General features: G+C 39.6%; 1 protein-coding gene across 3 annotated transcripts in view; it reads right to left on the bottom strand.

The window, feature by feature from the left end:
* The window catches only part of pde10a (phosphodiesterase 10A), a 66,460-nt gene that overhangs the window by 21,114 nt on the left and 25,550 nt on the right, over positions 1–19,796 (bottom strand). For all 3 annotated transcript variants that reach the window (XM_085478037.1, XM_085478035.1, XM_085478036.1), the window contains one exon: positions 13,582–13,713. In XM_085478037.1, the coding sequence (XP_085334163.1) occupies positions 13,582–13,713 (132 nt within the window). The remainder of the gene's footprint in view (positions 1–13,581; positions 13,714–19,796) is intronic.

Here is a 19,796-nt window from a genome sequence, read left to right as displayed (position 1 = left end):
ACATCTTTGTCTGCTTGTGCCTGGCCTCTAAACACATCTGAGAAACAGTATCAGCTGCTTAACTTGGCCTAACTCTCTTGCCGCTGGAGACCAGGCCAGTAAGGATAGAGACTCCCTTTTCCACATGCTTCTCCAGTAGAATAGAAGAGGATGTCTACTTTATTGTAGCTATTCAGAACATACACCAGTTTTTGCACGGCAGAACTGAATTTCTGGGTATTTACAGGGTGGGCCATTTATATGGACAAACAGTAATAAAATGGGAATGGTTGGTGATATTAAAGTCCTGTTTGTGGCACATTAGTACATGTGAGGGGGCAAACTCCTCAAGATGGGTGGTGACCATGGTGGCCATTTAGAAGTCGGCCACCTTGGATACAACTTTTGTTTTTTCAAAAGGAAGGGGGCCATGTGACACATCACACTTATTAGTAATGTCACAAGAAAAACAATGGTGTGCTTGGTTTCAACATAACTTTATTCTTTCATGAGTTATTTACAAGTTTCTCTTTGTTCACAGCCATTGACATGTCGAAGAGGTTAACACGTGAGGAGTGAATCGAAATTGTGTTGATATCTGGTCAACGTAGTAACCGGGTCATTGCAGCAGATTTCAACGCAAGACACCCTACGAGACCACCCATCTCCCATGCTACAGTTAGCAAACTGCTTGCTAAGTTTTGTGAAACTGGTTCAGTGTTGGATTTGCCAAAATGTGGATGCAAGAAAACTGTCACTAACGAAGAAACATCAGTGGCTGTCCTAGCTTCATTCAGCAAGAGCCCACAGCGTAGCACTCGCCGCATGTCACTGGAGAGTGGTCAGTCGAACATCCCTTCGGCGGATATTAGCTACTCACAAATGGCACCCTTACAAACTCCAGCTACTGCAGCATCTCAACGAGGATGACCCAGATCGGCGCACAGAATTTGCAGAATGGGCAAAACAAAAATTGGAACAGGACCCTGTGGTAGGGCGTGGTCTGCGGTGCTGTGCGGACGCACCTGCACCGCAGACCACGCCCCACCACAGACCCTCAGTTCACGCAGAAGATTTTGTTCAGTGATGAGGTAACCTTTTATGTGAATGGTGAAGTTAACAAACAAAACCACCACTATTGGTCTGACACTAACCCACATTGGATGGATCCCTCCAAGACTGTTGGAACAACAAAAGTGATGGTTTGGTGTGGTATATGGGGTACAACGATAGTGGGTCCATTCTTCATCAATGGAAACCTCAAGGCCACTGGATATTTGAAATTGCTACATAATGATGTGTTTCCCTCTTTATGCACTGAAGCTGGACCGTTCCCTGAGTTTTTCCAGCAAGATGGTGCACCACCACATTATGGGTGCCAGGTCCGAGCATTCCTAGATGAACAGTTTCCTGGAAAGTGGATTGGTCGTCGTGGGCCTGTTGAATGGCCCCCAAGGTCTCCCGATCTGACCCCCTTAGACTTTTATCTTTGGGGTCATCTGAAGGCAATTGTCTATGGTGTGAAGATACGAGATGTGCAGCACCTGAAACTACGGATACTGGATGCCTGTGCTGGCATTTCTCCTGCGGTGTTGCTATCAGTGTGTGAAGAGTGGGAGAAGAGGGTTGCATTGACAATCCAACACAATGGGCAGCACATTGAACACATTTTATAAGTGGTCAGAAACTTGTAAATAACTCATGAAAGAATAAAGTTACGTTGAAACCAAGCACACCATTGTTTTTCTTGTGACATTACCAATAAGTTTGATGTGTCACATGGCCCTCTTCCTATTGAAAAAACAAAAGTAGTATCCAAGATGGCCGACTTCTAAATGGCCACCATGGTCACCACCCATCTTGAGGAGTTTGCCCCCTCACATATACTAATGTGCCACAAACAGGACTTTAATATCACCAACCATTCCCATTTTATTACGGTGTGTCCATATAAATGGCCCACCCTGTATTTTCCATCGAACCAATATAATACGAATAAATAAATTTAAAGTATAAAATAAAAGTATAAATTTAAATTGTTACACATATACAGTTAAGAATATAAGAAAAAAATGTCTATATACTTATATTAGTAAAATAAAAACTATACAGGATTATTGATCAAGCAGGGAACCTAGCCTGACAGGGACATGTTACTTCAATTACTCAAGTAGTCAATTTATCCTTGTAAAACTCTGATAACTTATTATTCGGATAAGGTAAAAAACAAACAAACAAAACCCTAAATCTTTTCCTAAACCTAAATGGACACCCATGCCATGATGCTCCTTTGATGCAGTTTTGGTGCTGATGTTAATGCCAGAGGAGGTTTGGAAATCAGCAATCAGCTGAGCGTTTGTGGCTTTTACCCTCTCTGCGACTCAGCACTTGGTGCCACCCACTCAGCAACTTTACACGGCCGGACACTTGGTGGTTGAGTTGTTGTGGTTACTAAACGCTTCCTCTTTAAAATAACACCACTTACAGTTAATGGTGGATTATCTAGAAGGGAAGAAATTTCACAAACTGACTAGTTTCGGTGGTGGCATCTTATTACAGTACCACACTCAAATTCAAAAAGCTCTGTAAAAAGAACCATTCTTTCACAAATGCTTGTAAAGGCAGGCTGCACGGCTAGGTGCTTGATCTAATGCACCTGTGGCAAAGGGAATGAAAACACCAATTGTTGAGATAAAGAACTTTGGCCCAAAACATTTGTCAATGTAGCGCCCTTGAAACTTGGTGTTGAAAGAGGAAGTGCAGTGCAGAGTTTGGGGTTGTTTGGATGAGCAACGGTCTTATTTTGAGGTCTTCCTGTTCTGTAGGTAATAAACTAAGTTGCAACACGTACTGTTGAGGACCTGCCCACAGATTATTTCAGAGTTCTTGAGGTTTGCAGCCAGTTTTGCTGCAAGATATGTGAATTCAGAGATGATGTCATCCTCCTCTATGAATGACCTCATAGTTTAGGTTTGCAAAATGCTAATGCTGCACTGATTACTTAAATGATTAATTAAAAAAAAATCAGTAATGAAAACAGCTGTTCTTGTTCTAGTTCAAACATAATCCAATTCTGACTGACTTAACGGAACAACTTTTCCTTGTTTAAAAGACCTTACATGGATGAGCAGGAGTTTCAGAGCTAAAAAGCCTTGCATGGTCTGACAAACAGACACATTGATATACATTGTGTGTCTGTCTGTGAGTGTGTGTGCATTGCAGAAGGCACAGATGAGTAACGAGGGGCCTCTGAATGGGTGCAGCAGAGAATTTGGGATTTATTAATTGTCCCGTGTCGTGTGAAGTAAACATTGCCAGTGGGACCCTGGTCAAAGGAGGTGTGATGGTCAAATGACATCAGCAGGATTCTGGGAAACAGCGTTTCTGTGTTCTGGCGGCTTTAAGGCAGCACAGCAGTGTAATGCGCTGTTGAGAGCAATCAGCTTTGAATGTTGAAGCCTCATCTTGATAAATAAACGACACAGTATGAAGTAAGAAAGTAATAAACAATGATTAAAAAAACACATTACAGAAAGACTATAATTTGATTATTATGACAAGAAATATTTGTAATATAACTGCACAGCAGATTCAACTCAATAAAGAAAGCGTGCAAATGTGAATCCTTTTTCCGGAGTTGCAGGGTGCAACACAACTTCTGCACAAAGACACATACACACTTGCGTGTGCAGACCAACTGATTTATGTAATCCAGTGTTGTCCATCACATGATAAGTGAGAACAAGACTGGCTGCAGGGACTGCTTCCAGGAAGCAGTGGTTATCTCAATGACGGTCACATGATGACAAATCCTGCTGTTGCTGCACTCATAAAAAATATAAAATCAATTGCATCTATTACAAGTGCGAATAAAAGATGAGTTAAGTAATATGTCATTAGAGAGAACTATTTTACCTTCATCAGTACCACAGGAAGTACTTCATTACTTCGTTAACACACAGGGGAAAAATGTGTAAAATACTAGCTAGAAGTCAGATACACACTCTTAGCCATCAATCTAACACAGTGACCCATTCATCCTGTGTGATCAACCAGAAATTAGACAGTGTTTGTCATTTGAGTGGATACAGCCACTGAGAGGAAGTTACAGAGAGGCTTCAGAGTGGTGCCAAAGCGTCTACTTGCAGTGGTCTAACAGAGGAAGTGGACTTAGTAATATTACTCATGATGTGATGTAAAGATCAAGTCAAAGAGAGATGTGGCTGAATTAGATAGCTGATTGCTGACGTTTTCACTCTGGTCTCCTCCCACTCAGTTTAAGAGTAGTACAAACAGTAGCTGAATGAAGTATTCTAACTACCACAGATCAGAAATAGCGTATCGAAATTATTCTAATGTAGCAAAGTAATGCTACATGAGTTTCCTTTGAACCTTGCAATAAACACACCTAAATATGAAATGGTTTTTATCGCTGTTCTGATGAATTTACACAATATACAGAAAGAAATGCTTGAGTTGAGATATTGTGTACATGAAGAAAAAATCCACTCTGTTATGTATTTTCTTCTGGCTTTTACTTCTTCTTTTGCTGTGTCAGCACTGATGTAGCAGCATTGTCTGTGTGTGGCTACACCTATCGTTTGGGAGAATACTGCAGCGGCTCCCTGCTCCTTAACAGTAAGCATACATAGAAGTGACTGTATTGCAGCAGTGCTTTAAGTGACCAATGAGGAGGGTACACTGGCACCTTTACACCCTCACTTCGAGTGCATAATCCTAGCGACAGTGGCCGGTGTATGACAAACAACTCTGCCTCCTATTCATCTGTGGGGAGTGTAACCCTTTCATCTCAGCTGTCAAAATATATCCACGTCTGTGTACTCTGAAGGACGTTGTAAAACTTTGAGAGGTCAGTGAGCCAGTGAAGCTCACTTCTGTACAATGACTGAGACACTGAGTTGAGTTGCTGAGGATATTCTGAAGTTTTCTGTTGGTAACGGCTACTGTTAGCCTCTGTTAGCTGCTATTAGCCTCTGTTAGCTTCTGTCTGTCATTGGTAGTGAAACTTTCTTTGAAGCGAATCTAACATTGTTGGACTCTCAAATGACAAGAGAATGTAATGAAACTGTTTATCAGAGGGAAACTGTGATTTATGGGCCATTCAAGCCTAACATTAGCTGGCATAATGTTAGCTTACAACCAGCTGATGGTTTTTTTTTTTTTTTGTTTTTTTTTTTTATTGAAAAAGCACAAAATACAGATATACAAATACAAAATAGCAAACACAATGTCAGGGGGTTCGTATAAAAAAGCAAAATAGACACAGTCTATTATAGAATCACATGATATTGAACAGGGAACATAGGTTTATGGTTTTGACAGCTTTTTGATTTTGAGAATGTTGTATGGTTTTAACATATTGTTTGGTTTCATTTAAAAAGCACCGAAAGGATGGTTTTGCGTTAGAAAATTTCGACTTATGTATATGAAATTTGGCCAATAATATCAATAAGTTAATCAAATAAAATTCGTTTGCCCTGTGCATGGGGTACTTAAAGAAACCAAACAATATTTTCTCGTAACAAAGAGAGAACTCAGAAAGGATAAAGGAAACAACAAAAACACAAAATTCTTGCCAGAAAAGATTCGTGTATAAGCATGACCAAAATAAATGAGAAATATCTTCCTTCACACAACTACAAAATGTACAGTTAACATCAATGTCCTTTTTATAACGTACAAGAAAAGACCTAGTTGGGTAAAAACGATGAATAACTTTAAAAGATATTTCCTTTACTTTGTTATTTAATAGAAATTTCGACGGTAAGGTCCAAATCTTCTCCCATTCCAAGTCCTGGTATAAGTTATTCCAGTAGGCGACAGCCGTTGGGACACAAGTTCTGTCTTTTTGAAACAGAGTTCGTATTTCACGGTTGTTTTTCCTCCTTACAGAAGGGAAACACACCTGACCGACATAAGTAACAGCAGGATCCAGTGGTAAAGGGGTCAAATCACTAACAACAAGATTTCTAAACAACATTAAGACCCCAGCAGGGATAGCATCAAACACTATGGCATATTCCTTTGGTGGAACAGGAAGACCATATGTATTCAAAAATTCTGAGTAAGAGAGTAAACCTCCAGCTGGATTTATAAGTTGTGCAACACGATGAATCCCATTATCAAACCAATTACTTAAAAACACAGATTTATGTTTGTATAAAATGTCTCTATTGTTCCAAATATAGTATCTATGTGGAGAAAAATTGTGTTTATAAATCAATGACCAGGAAAGAAGCATTTGTTTATGAAAGTTGGATAGTTTTAAAGGGATTTTATCGATATTGTAATTACAAAGCAAAAGAAAGTTAAGACCACCAATTTTTGAGAAAATATAATTGGGAATAAAGTTCCAAATTGAGGTTGGGTTCCTGAAAAATTGTTTAATCCAGTTTATTTTAAACACATTGTTTAATGAGGAGAAGTCAAGAAAGTTTACTCCACCATGTTGGTATGAGTTGGATAAAACTGATCTTTTAATATAATGAATTCTATTCTTCCATATGAAATTATAAATAAGTCTGTCAATATCTGCCAGGGTTTCTTTATTTACATCAAGAGACAAAGCAGCATAAGTTAGACGAGATAAACCCTCTGCTTTCGTGAGTAAAACTCTCCCTTTAATGGATAAATCCCGCTGCAGCCAAGCATTTAGCTTTTTTTGTGTTTTGTCCAAAATTGGAGTGAAATTAAGGGAGCACCTGGTGGATTGATTTTTATTAATGACTATACCAAGGTAAGTGACAGACTCTTTCACTGGGATGCCAGCAATAGATAGACTGGTACAATTTCTAAGGGCAAGCAGTTCACATTTGCCAATGTTTAGGTGGAGTCCTGAAGCTAAAGAAAATGCATTAATTGTGTTAATAGCCATCTGCACCTGTGAAGCATCTTTTAAAAAGAGAGTGGTATCATCAGCAAGTTGACTAATGAATATTTCTTCATCCGCAATTGTTATACCTTTCAGAGGACTGCGTTTAATATAATCAGAGAGGAGTTGAGCACAGATGAGAAATAAGTATGGGGAGATGGGGCAGCCTTGCCTGATACCGCGGTTTAAGTTAAACCTAGGTGATGTACCTGCTTGTAGTTTGATGGAGCAATTCACATTTTTGTACATTGTTTTAATTGCATTCTGAAAATAAGGGCCAAAGCCAAATTTGTCCAAAGCCTGAAAAATAAAACCATGTTCAATCGTGTCAAACGCTTTGCAGAAATCTACAAATAAGATAAAGCTATCATCCCTACACAAATCTGCATAATCAATTAGGTCAAAAACAAGTCTGATGTTGTTGGATATGTGTCTGTTAGCCATAAAGCCAGACTGAGTTTCATCAATAATATCATTCAAAACAGCTTTCAGTCCTTTGGCAAAGATCTGAGCTAGGATCTTATAATCATTATTAAGGAGGCAAATTGGCCTCCAATTACCAGCTGATGTTGTTATTAATGTCTGTCACTACCCGATCCGTACCGGAAACCCGATCGGTACCCTGCATGCGCGAAAGGTGTCTACTTCCGGTCAAAGCGTTTTACGATAGTTACAGGTCAGAGTATCTGTTAAGATGTTAAGAATAACAAGTATCTCTTAAAATGTTTCCGATAATGAAACATTTAATATAATGTAGACAAAAACAAAAAAAATAAAAAGATAGTGACAGATCGGGACTCCCGATCCTTACTGCGCATGTGCAAAGTCGGACTGAACAAATCGGGTCTACCCGATCCGTACCATGCATGTGCAGGGGTTTTCTTCTTCTTCTTTTCGTTTAATGGCAGTGTACTCCCCAGTGTACGAGGATACCGCCACCTGCTGACTGAGCGAATGAACCCTATTGTAAACTGAATTAGCGTCATTACAAACGTGTGTTAAATTTGATTTAGTGATAATCGAGTGTGTTTATGCTTGTCTGTGTGGAGAGGATTGTTGGAATAGTGATGATGATGTCCGCTATCACTGTCAATTGCCAGCAAACACTTCATCTGGCTGATGAATCTTCACGTGACATATTACAAAGTCTGTATTATTAACTCTGTCATTAGGCGCCATTCTTCTGTTGTTCAATCAGGGGACGCTCTCTGTTGAGGAGAAAAGCAAAAATTTGTTGCGGATACGGATTATTCATTGTTTAAATGTCCCGGGCAGTCGAAAAGGAGGCAGAGCTGCTGAGAAATGCTAGGAGCTAACTGGGCGCTAACCGTATCATTCAAATATATTGAATGTCGCAATGTTGGCAAAGAGAGGAAGTGATGTAAGATTTGCGCATGTGGGGTACCGATTGGGTTTCCGGTACGGATCGGGTAGTGACACGTATCAATCAAATATATTGAATGTCGCAATGTTGGCAAAAAGAGGAAGTGACGTAAGATTTGCGCATGCAACAATGTCACTACCCGATCCGTACCGGAAACCTGATCGGTACCCCGCATGCGCGAAAGGTGTCTACTTCCGGTCAAAGCGTTTTACGATAGTTACGGGTCAGAGTATCTGTTAAGATGTTAAGAATAACAAGTATCTCTTAAAATGTTTCCAATAATGAAACATTTCAATATAATGTAGACAAAAACGAAAAACAAAAAGATAGTTACAGATCAGGACTCCTCGATCCTTACTGCGCATGTGCAAAGTCTACCTGATCCGTACCACGCATGTGCAGGGGTTTTCTTCTTCTTCTGTTTGTTTAATGGCAGTTTACTCCCCAGTGTACGAGGATACCGCCACCTGCTGACTGAGCAAATGAACCCTATTGTAAACTGAATTAGCGTCATTAAGTGTGTTTATCGAGTGTGTTTATGCTTGTCTGTGTGGAGAGGATTGATTAGAATAGTGATGATGATGTCCGCTATCACTGTCAATTGTCAGTAAACACTTCATCTGGCTGATGAATCTTCACGTGACATATTACAAAGTCTGTATTAGGCGCCATTCTTCTTATTTTACAGCGCTGTTGTTCAATCGGGGAACGCTCTCTGTTGAGGAGAAAAGCATGAATTTGTTTGTATACGGATTATCCATTGTTCAAATGTCCCGGTAGTCAAAAAGGAGGCAGAACTGTTGAGAAATGCTAGGAGCTAACCGGGCGCTAACTGTGGCTGTATCCCAATTCAGGGTCTGCAGCCTTAAAGGCCGCATTTTAAGGCCGATTACGTCACAGCGATGCGACGAAGGCTGTCCCAATTCGAAGGCTGCTCAAAATGCGGCCCTCAAATGCATCCTTCATTTCCCTGAATTTTAAGGACGTGGCACTGTATACTGTTTTGTATACTATTGCTTCGGCAAGCGCGTACGCTAAATTGGATACGATACAGAGAAGATTAGCACTGTATACTTCATGGCCCAACATATCCCAGAATGCATAGCACGGCAGTGGGTGTGGATAATTTTGCCGGAAAAAAACGGCAGATGAGGGGCGCCCGAAGAGTAAACTTTAAGTAAGTACTGAATATTATGTCACTTATTTATGTGCAAATTTTTAATAACGAAGAGCATTAAAACATTACTGTTGGCCACATGTCGGCAAAGTTATGTGACATTAGTGACGTTTGTACTAACTTGGTTTTAAAGCCTTTACTTTAAAATATACGCCGTTCAATAGCAGACCTTAATTAGAGAATGATCAAAGCTCATGTTGAAACAAACAAACAAATGAACAAAAGATTTTCTCCTTCATTTCTGTCTAACTAAGCTGTATGAAACGTTTCCAGCTGTTAGTATCATGGTTGCTAGACAACCTGGGCAACGCAACGGAGGCTAGACCGTCCCATTTCACAAGCCTCGCACTTCCGGCCTTAGCGGTCTTTAAGTACGCGGCCCTTGAGGATCGTTGAGGCTGCGTACTTTGAGGCTGCAGACCCTGCCAGTATCATTCAAATATATTGAATGTCGCAATGTTGGCAAAGAGAGGAAGTGATGTAAGATTTGCGCATGCGGGGTACCGATCGGGTTTCCGGTACGGCTTGGGTAGCAACAATTAAGTTAGCTCGTTGTCAGCTGTCTGGGGACAAGAGGGTCGTTGGTCTAATCTACTGACACTAAGCAATTGTGACAAAAAGGGATAAATAAGCATGTTTATGTATTTTTGAGGGTTACATCAGGAGATGGCACACAAAGACCTACGACTTCTCTACTTCTCCACCTTTGGCATGCTACATATGTGTCTCTAGCTACTTATATAAAACATAATTAGGCAGAACTGCAACTCCAATCTCAGCCACTGTATTCAAGATTGCAGGTAAACATGGTGACTTAGAACAAATTGATACCTCCTAATATGTATTTTTAATGTATTAACTCTAAGTTTATGTAAGCTTATGTACACAGATATTTGTATCTTTATTACCATGCATTTATGTATAGTGCTACAATAACTTTTTGATACTGTATTGTTCCTGGTTCTCAACTATGTTTCTCTATCAAAAAGCTACATTCTTTTTTTCCCCAATGAACTAAAAAAAGACTGAGTGTGCCTTTAACGTACAACAATATTAGCTAAGAACAAAAAAGAAACAGCTTAAAAAAAATCAAAGAAAAGCGGCCAATATGGATTGGTGATCCCATGCTCCCTTTCTGCTTATTTTCTGTTCTCTTTTTACTTTCTACTTTTTGAAAAAAAATGCAAAAATTAATAGAAAAAAAACATACCCACTATATGTTAACTTGATTTAGACTGCAAATAATATGGCCACTCCACTGGCCACTCAGTGAGAGCAGATGTACTTGCAGAATAGTTTCATTATGCATTTAAATAATAAATTATTAATTTAAAATATGTTTCAACATGATTAATATAAATATATTCAATGTTCTCCCTGTGTTTATGTGGGTTCTTTCCAGGTACTCCTGCTTCCTCCCACAAAGACATGCAGTTAGTTGGGTTAGGTTAATTGGTGATTCTAAATTGGCCATAGAAGTGAGAATGGGAAAGTGTAAATGTAAGTGTGAATGGTTGTCTGTCTCTCTGTGTTAGCCCTGTATCAGATTGGTGACCTTATGCAGGGTGTACCCCGCCTCTTGCCCAATGGTGGCTGGGATAGGCTCCAGCCCCCCACCGTCTCCAGTGACCCTGATAAGGATAAGCGGAAAAGAGTGGATGGATGGATATTCTAAATCTGTTATTTACTTTTATACCAATAATTTTGTGTTGCTGTATTGTTCCTGGTCCTCAGCTATGTCTCTCCATCCAAAAGCTGCTTTACTAGGGTCTTTAGCTGCACACTAACATCGTTTGCATTACTGATAACATTACTTTTCAAAGCACTTTAAAAAGAAAGCAGTCAGTATGCATTTCTAGACGGCAGCATAATCAAATTTGAAATTTGAAACTTGCTTGAAACATGTAATTCATCATAATGAACATCAAGTATGCTTTTTTATGGCCAAATCTCTGATACGGCCATGTGGTAATGGATCGTAGCATTTTCAAATCAATCAGTTTCCACACAGTGATAACCCTACCTGGCTCAAGTGAGTTTCAAGTAGTTGCAAATCGATTTCCCTACTCTACTGAAATAAACTGTAGAGAGTGGCTGAATAAAAGGGAAGTAGTACGACATCCTTGACATCTTAAGTGCACAAAGATGAAGTAGTCATATTAAGTATACGCAATACGTAGTAAACAAAACTGTTTGTGTTGTTCTTTAAATTAGAACAACTGGAGTTGTCAATTAAGCATAATGTTAGTTTAGTTAGGCCACTAAATTAATATCAGCTTCCATCCCAGAAGATCTGCTGAACCCTTGACAACAGATACACATATCGATTTGCCTGGCACCAGAATTACCCAAATTCCAGTGTTCTTGGCCCTGGGTGGTTAGCGTACCATATGTCCGATTATGAATCGGTCCATCTCATGCCTGTGTGCAACACACACACAGCTGTCGAGACTGATATGTCCTTAGCGTGGAAGCATTTCACTGAGGGTGAAGACAGTCCCCCAAGCTAAACGGTGGAGGGATGACGATGAAAACATAAGAAGCTAACAAAAAGTTAAAACGGCTAAAGCTATCCGAAGCTCAAAGCTAGCCACAAGGCAGCAGCCTTGGTATGAGCAAAGGATTGAAACAGTTATGAGAAAAATATTGAAAAAAAGTATCAAAATCTTGTTATCTGTAACGGGACTGAAGTTGTAAGCATACTAAAAAAATTATGTAAGTACTTGACATTTGTTTTGTTATATAAATCTGTTGCACCTGCTTTTTGTTTGATTAGGTAAAGTATGTCAGGTAGCTCTTGTACCCCTTTCCAGTGACAGAGCAATTAATTTTTAGCTGATTTAATGTGAGAAGATCCTGTAATTTACCACAGTTTGGACAAAAATGGAGCATTTAATAATTTATTTTATTATGAAAGTCTTTTGAATTTGCTGTCAGTTAAAGTTCTTAAAAAAATCTGAATCAGCAGACCATGCTTAGAAAATAATCGTAAATGGGAATCAGCCAAGAAAACTGCAGTCGGTACATCTCTGCCTTTTATACATCCAACTGTTAAATCTTAAAGGGGACCGTTTATGTGGCTTTAGTCTGCCTACATCTGCTGCTCATCTGCAAGCCGCTTCGCAACCCGCCCCAGCTTCTCTTTTTTATGTCATGACTCTGGTTTTCACATATTTCACATATTTATTGTGGGACCTTGTGGGAAGGTCCCACAATAAAGCCAAAAAGCCAAATATAAATTACTGCAGATGGCTAAAGTGGTCCTGACTGAACTGTGAACATTGAAACAAAGAAGATTTCAGTTAAAAAGCCTTTCTTTTATTTAGTTTTGTGAATCAGCGATCTGGTTTACACAGGTTCCATCTGCCCTGAACTGAACTATCTGGATGAAATTAGTTATTCCTACTTGGCGCCAGGAAGAGTTATTAGCATGACAGCCTCTATTTGATATTTGTCAAGCTAAACACACACATACTGTATATATACAACATACAGGAAATTGTTTCAAACACTGGCTCAGACTTGAGAAATTAACAACTCTGCACGGCAGCAACAAACACTACTGTCTGCATTCCTCGCGTGGAAAGCAGCTCCAAAATGTGACAAATCTATCCTCTGCCAGCTTCCTCCTTCAACACACCCACACCCTGAGCCAGCACAGCCCCCCCCCAAGCACCACCAGCGCTACCACCAACATCCACACCCCTCCCTTGGGCCCCCTTCAGCCGGCTGCATGTCTCTGGAGGTCGCCTCTGACGTCAGCAGCTCAACTGGGCACTGTGCCAACCCTGTGGGCCCTTGATGGATGCAGTCGGTCTGAGAAACAGTTCGCTGTGAGTAGAGTGTACGGCACAAACTCAGCCCAGCCGGCTCAAACACATCTAATGACCCGTAAAAACCGGACAGGTCCATTCCTTCTCCTTTTCTTTTGTGTATCACAAACATGGAAGATTAAAGGAGACACATGTGATGATGAGTGATATGCACTGCTAATGGCCAGGATAATAAACAGAGCCTGCAAATGCACTGTTGTTCCCCAGACTTACAAAAACTGAAATTCTTAAATCCAAGCATTTTGTCTTAGTGATCCAGAGAGATGCAGCTGACTCTGTCTTTTTTTCTGTATATGTGTGTGGTAGGGGGGTATACCTGCAGGCCTGCTGCTGGTTTTCCTCTTCAGCCATCTGTCCAACGTCTCTGCACTCACACTCTCCAACACAAAGTCATCCAGAATCTGCGGGTGCAGCGAGAGGTAGGCCTTCACTTTCTCATCTGTCAAGCCTGAAACACAAAAACAAAACACTTTAAAAAACTTTATTTAAGACTAATGAAACTGTGAGAAAAAACAACAACAAAAACACCAAAACAATACTGATGTGAGATAATGAACAGAATCATTGATGCTAGAAAGGAGAAGTGTAGCACGTGAGAGGAATGAAATAACATCTCACTTGAACCCACAATGATCCCGAAGGTCACCCAAACAAATGCAAAGGATGAAAACAGCTGAAGGTCACTTCATTCTCTTCACGGTGAGGTGAGAGCGGTGGCAGCCGAGCCGAGGCTCGAGTTAAAGCTCTTTGATAGCCGGGCTAGCTCACTTATGTTTACTGTAAATCTGTATCTCCAGGGATAGGAGCCCCCAACAGAGGCAACAGGATAAAGGAGGACTCGATTGTGCTTAATAGGCAATTAGGATCTTGAGAGCTTGCTAAGTGCTGCTGTTTACTGTCTTTGTTGTCAGGGAAAAAAGCCATTTGCCAGACCATCGTTGAGGGAAAGTTGTTTTTAATACCCCCACTGGCGTCTGTGAAGCAGTCATGATGCACTAGGACGCCATCATGTTTAGGTCACTCAAACAAATGGAGTATATGTCTAAAACAAAGACTTCTAACTGTATACATTTAGACGTGAAGTGTCATCTCATAATGAGAAGAAATGCATTCTTACAAAAGACAAACAGAGGTGAATTTACATTTTATGGCATGGTAAACTATAACTATACGTTTTCAGATAATAGTAGAGAGAAGAGTGTTGACAGCCCTGAAAGTTTTTATAACGCTTTCTCACGAAATGTCTGGTTATCAGGAGCATCTGTGTAGACTCCCTCTGTAGATGCACAAACACACACACATGTGGCATGAAAACATTAGTAAGTGGGGTGTCAGTCAGGAAAGCTGCATGAATATCAGTGTTGTGAATCGCTACAGATCCCTGTAGACAACACAACAGTAAGCCGGGTGTGTGTGTGTGTGTGTGTGGGTTGGAGGGGGTGGGGGGTGAGTGTTGTGCCAGATGACAAAGTAAAACCAGATGCAGAGATAGAAAGACTAAATTCTGCTTCAGCTGCAGGTAACCTGTTATGAGCCCATAAAAGGTTGTGGTTAAAGAATATCTTTCACTTTTAATTTAATTTTAGGATTATAGTGCTCCTGATTCAGACTCTGAGCTATCCACGACCTTTGATCTATCCCTGCAGAACAAATCATTTGATGTTCAGTTACGATCATCTGCCCAGAGTGTGTGTGTATAGATAGAGCAGGCTTTTGGTTACAGGCAAATAAGGCAAACAGAGGTGGGGGTAAGTTTGGGGGGTGGAGGACGCTACAGTCTGATGCTGTCCAGACACGAGACACAGCTCCTCAGGAGCGGAACGCCTCACGAGACTCCTGGCCAGCTCTGACGCACATCGGCAGAATACAGCTTAATAAATCAGGAAAAGTTAAAGAGGGGTTGGGGTGGGACGGAGAGAGCTGCGGAGGACAGAAAGACACACGGAGAGGAGCTAAATGGGAGCGCTGCAAATAACCCCTACAACTTTGTCCTATTTGAAACACAAAGAAGGCACTGTGATTGGTGACATTACAAAAGATGAAAAACAAGGATGCTGTATAAATTTATGAATACAAGTTTTGTGTGAAAGGAGTCTGAAAATTGTTTAGCAATCATATGTGTGCACATGAACAAAATAGTCAAATGTTCTATTTCCATGGGGCAAGAACAGCAGTGATAAGAGCTTTGCAATGGCTAATAAAATGGTGTTAATTAAAATTTCTAGGGCTACACAAGTGGGGAAAAGTGGGCATTTGTAAGACCTAAATGACAACGACGGGTCAAAACTGCGGCGCAAGCCCAATGCATGTGCCACATTCTGTAGCTTAAAGGAATCAACTAATAGTGCTGTAGCAACTTCACTGGTGACAGATACACACATTATATTCATTCATGTGTGTGTTTAGAAGAAACATTGTTTATAGATAAAGTAAAAAATGTCAATATCATCAATCTATTCTTTTACAAGAATCCAGAGAAATGACTGACTTGACCTAATGTGACTATATTTTACCTTGATTGTGATTAATAATTCCCTTTTTGAACATTCCTGCTACGTCACGTTGACCTTATAGGCTTTCCTTCTGAAATCTTTCGAACCACAGCGCACATTAATGTGACTGCAGTGAGACTCAGAGCTGTAGGATATGCGTCAGTGTCCTGGTCCTGAGACTATAGAGGCTAATCAAAGGTGCAGCCCAATCTGTCCCACATGCTGCGGTCCAGAATGGCTAACCCCACTGGGAACTATATGTGCTCACTCAATCAGGACAGTGAGAGACTGCTGTTGCAGATGTAACAGCTTGGTGACTGGTTTAACCAGGTTTTTAATTGTTTCCCCCCTTTATTTTGTCAATGCTAAGAAAAAGTTGAACTTGAACATAAAAGAAAAATAAATAATAAATAATAAAATAAATAATAATAAATGAACATAGAAGCACACACTCTCATCATTTTAGGGTCTGTAACATTTAACTGAATTACATTTAGTTTAATAAATAAATAAATATTTTTTTAATGAACTTTGTACATGAGAGGTTAATTCTTCCAGTGTTTATGACAATAAACTGTTTGGATGCTGCAGGTTGTGCAAAGAATGCCGATAAAAATAAATGCTCTGCTTAGGTAAAAGCAAACATTAACCTAACAAAACAACAGATTTATTAAAATGAAACTATATATTAACAAAATGGATCATAAGTATTAAAATAAAAATACTTGCACTGCAGATAAAATTACGTTTTCATTAAGATATACAATTCTGATTCATGAACGCACAACTGGGATTTTACTGTTTACTGATGTTGCCGTGGGAGAATGTGCTTGTTTATTTACTTCATGTTCCCAGCACAGAGGTTCAAAGGTGAAAGGTAAATACCTGAAAACAAGAGAAATGCAAAGGAGTCTCACAAATCTGAATTTCTAATTAGATTGTTATTCGAATGAAAAACATCTACAAACTGGTTTAAAGTCAGATTAGGTACAATCAACAGTGATCTGAACCCTGCATGTGATCATTTTAAACAGCCTTGTGGTGCTCTGTTTAAGAAAAAATCTGGACAGAGTGTTGCATGATGTATTATTATGGCAATATTTGGAGTAACTCCCCAAGATGTAAATTTAAGTATGGCCCAAGCTGACATCATTACCTTTTTGCTCACTTTTGGCCAGAAGGTCTGTGCAAAACAGAAGGACTCCTCAACTGGAATTAAGTTTGTCATCTGCTACTTACAACTAGAAAAGGTCTGTTGTTTTAACAAAGACTCAAATGAATTTTTCTTTGCAACCTGGCAGCCATCCTTTTCTTTTGTGGCAAATATGGAGACATGAGTGCAATAATGTTTTTGTTTTAGGTTTTTTTTTTGTTTTCACTTATCACAGCATGTTTATGAGCTGGCAGGACTTTTTTAATTATGTGTCTTTATATATACATTTATACATATATACATATATCTCTTTTTCAAAAACTCTTAATGGTAATGGTAAATGGCCTATATTTGTATAGCGCTTTACTATCCCTAAGGACCCCAAAGCGCTTTACACATTCAGTCATCCACCCATTCACACACTGGTGATGGCAAGCTACATTGTAGCTACAGCCACCCTGGAGCGCACTGACAGAGGCGAGGCTGCCGAACACTGGCGCCACCGGGCCCTCTGACCACCACCATATATTAATAAATATACATTGTTTAATAAAATAAAATAAAATAAAATAAAATAAAGACTGTGACCTGTCCGCTTTAACGAAGAGAAGTACCTTTTAAAAAAAAACCTTTAAGCCAACTGAAGTCACTCCTTCAGCCAAAAAACCTATAGGTGGGAATCAGTTGGTTGTGTAGCATGCTCGTGAGTGGCTGAAGCCAAGTTGGCAGAAATGTTTGTAACTGACTCAGACTTGGGCTTCCTGTATAAAAAAAGCGAAGCCTGAGTTCATGCAGTGAGGTATTGTTGCATAACACTTATCTTGACACCACACCCCAGGATTTGGAAGGGAAAAGGCCAAACCAGTCAGAGTTTGTCTGGGTCTTTGCACTCTCACACCCAAGTTTGTGAGAACATGCTTCTGTTTGACAAAAAATATATTAACATATAGCATAGGCTATATACTGGTGGTTCTATTTCCAACATCAAAAACGCCCTGAAACAGCTTAAAAACAGTCAATTCTTGTGAGTTAGCGTTCAAGTTTATGAGCGTTTTTATGAAGGAAATCAATTCAGTATGCTCTGATTTTATATGGAAAATTTAATGGCTTGTAAACTGCAAGTCCTCCGTCTTATAACAAAATCTACTAGTATATCTGTAGTATGCCAATGTGAATGTATGTCAATAAGTTGGACACAGAGCGAGATACCATATGTGCGATACATTTGCAGGCCAAAATGTATCAGTGGCACACAAGAGGAAACACTTCAGAGTATTTCTGATGGTACACCATTAAAGAGGAGGGTGCTTTATTGACTATGAAAAAACAAAACAAAACATGTGAAGCAAGGCTGCAATTCTCTGTATTCAAAAGGGTGCTTTTATTTTAACATTCACATTTATTTATCCAGCCTCAAAAAAAGAGAGAAACAGAAATCAGTTTCCTGTTTTTCTTTTTTAACTTTAAATATTCTCTCTATATATTTTAAATCTGAATTTCTCATTGTGTCTTTGACTACAGAAAACTCATCCATGTTGTACTTAACGTAACCCTATAAACATCACTGTAATGATTTGGCAGAGTGGAATCTTTACAGGGAATTGGCCAATTCCGATTTTTTTCTAAGTAGGAGCTTTTCCAAGTAAGATCTGATTTTGCTGAATCAGGTTTTCTTTCTAAGAACTACAACTGACAGCGTATACAAAAAATTCCCCTATTCTTTACAGCAAAATTTTACATTCTTAATAAAAGAAAAGACCAAATTTTACAATCTTCCCCAAACTGCGATAAAGTTAATTACAGGATGTTCACTGACTGAAACCATTACTGACTGCTGCTGGCAAGAGGTTCAAATAAGTAACAAAAAAATGAGTTGCTGTACACCCATCTTTAGCTAACATGTTTTACATTACCAAACAAAAGCATGTGCAATAGATTTATGGAACAAAACAAATGTCAGTTACTTGCATAATTTTCCAGCACATTTATAAATTCTTTGATTCTCTGCTTTGATCCTTTCCTCACACGGAGCCTGCAGAGCTCTGGATAGCTTTAGCTTTAGATGCCTTCCCTTTGCTCAGAAAGGTGAAGGTGATTTAAGATGATTAGATGTTGTTATGAATGTTTTTGTCATTTAATTTTTTGGTGGTTTACCTTGATGAACTTCATGTATTTACTCACAGCTCATAGAGCTATGATCTCATAGCTCACAAGCTAGAGCTGTCACAAGCTAATGACATGTTAGTGTGCGACTGTGAGTGTGCGTGCGACGACTCAAATGGACTGTGCATGTGTTGCGCACGCATGAAAAGCACCAGCTCATAATCAGCAGTGTTGGGTGGAAGTAACATGTTACTGTAACTGCATTACATTTTCAACAATACAGTAATGTAAGATGTTACTGTACTACACTGTATTTACACTAATTCCATTACAGTTACAATTATGTTTTTACTAAGAGTCTTCAGTTATCTGCACACTTGGCGGATAGAAAGAAAAAAACACCAAACAAATGTGGTTTTCTCTTCCTGCACATTTGTGCTACAGTGAGCTATTTTCATTTTGAGTGCAGAAGGAGGAAAATGTTGCAGCAGTACAGCAATACAGCTTTTGAGGAGTGGCGATATGGACGTTACTTTTAATTAATGTACACAAGGCGAAGAGCACGTTAGTAAAGCAGAAACTACATCCAAGACCGAAACAACTGTACTACGCCGCTAACCCAACTTTGCCTCTTTGCAAACATCTGCACAGGTAGGATGTTAGCAAAAAGCTAGAACCCAAAGTGATTTTGTTATGGCTGTCGAGCACCCCAGCACCCCAGCCCAGCAGCCAGATCCTGATCTTCTCCTCTGTCGCCTCTGTCAGTGCGCCCCAGGGTGGCTC

This window comes from Copadichromis virginalis, linkage group LG13 (assembly GCF_057382275.1).
Source record: "Copadichromis virginalis isolate Kocher_CV1m ecotype Utaka linkage group LG13, C_Virginalis_male_GT1.1, whole genome shotgun sequence".
Taxonomy (NCBI): Eukaryota; Metazoa; Chordata; class Actinopteri; order Cichliformes; family Cichlidae; genus Copadichromis; species Copadichromis virginalis.
The sequence above is the reverse complement of the archived record's forward strand: the minus strand, read 5'-3'. Positions and strand labels throughout refer to the sequence as shown.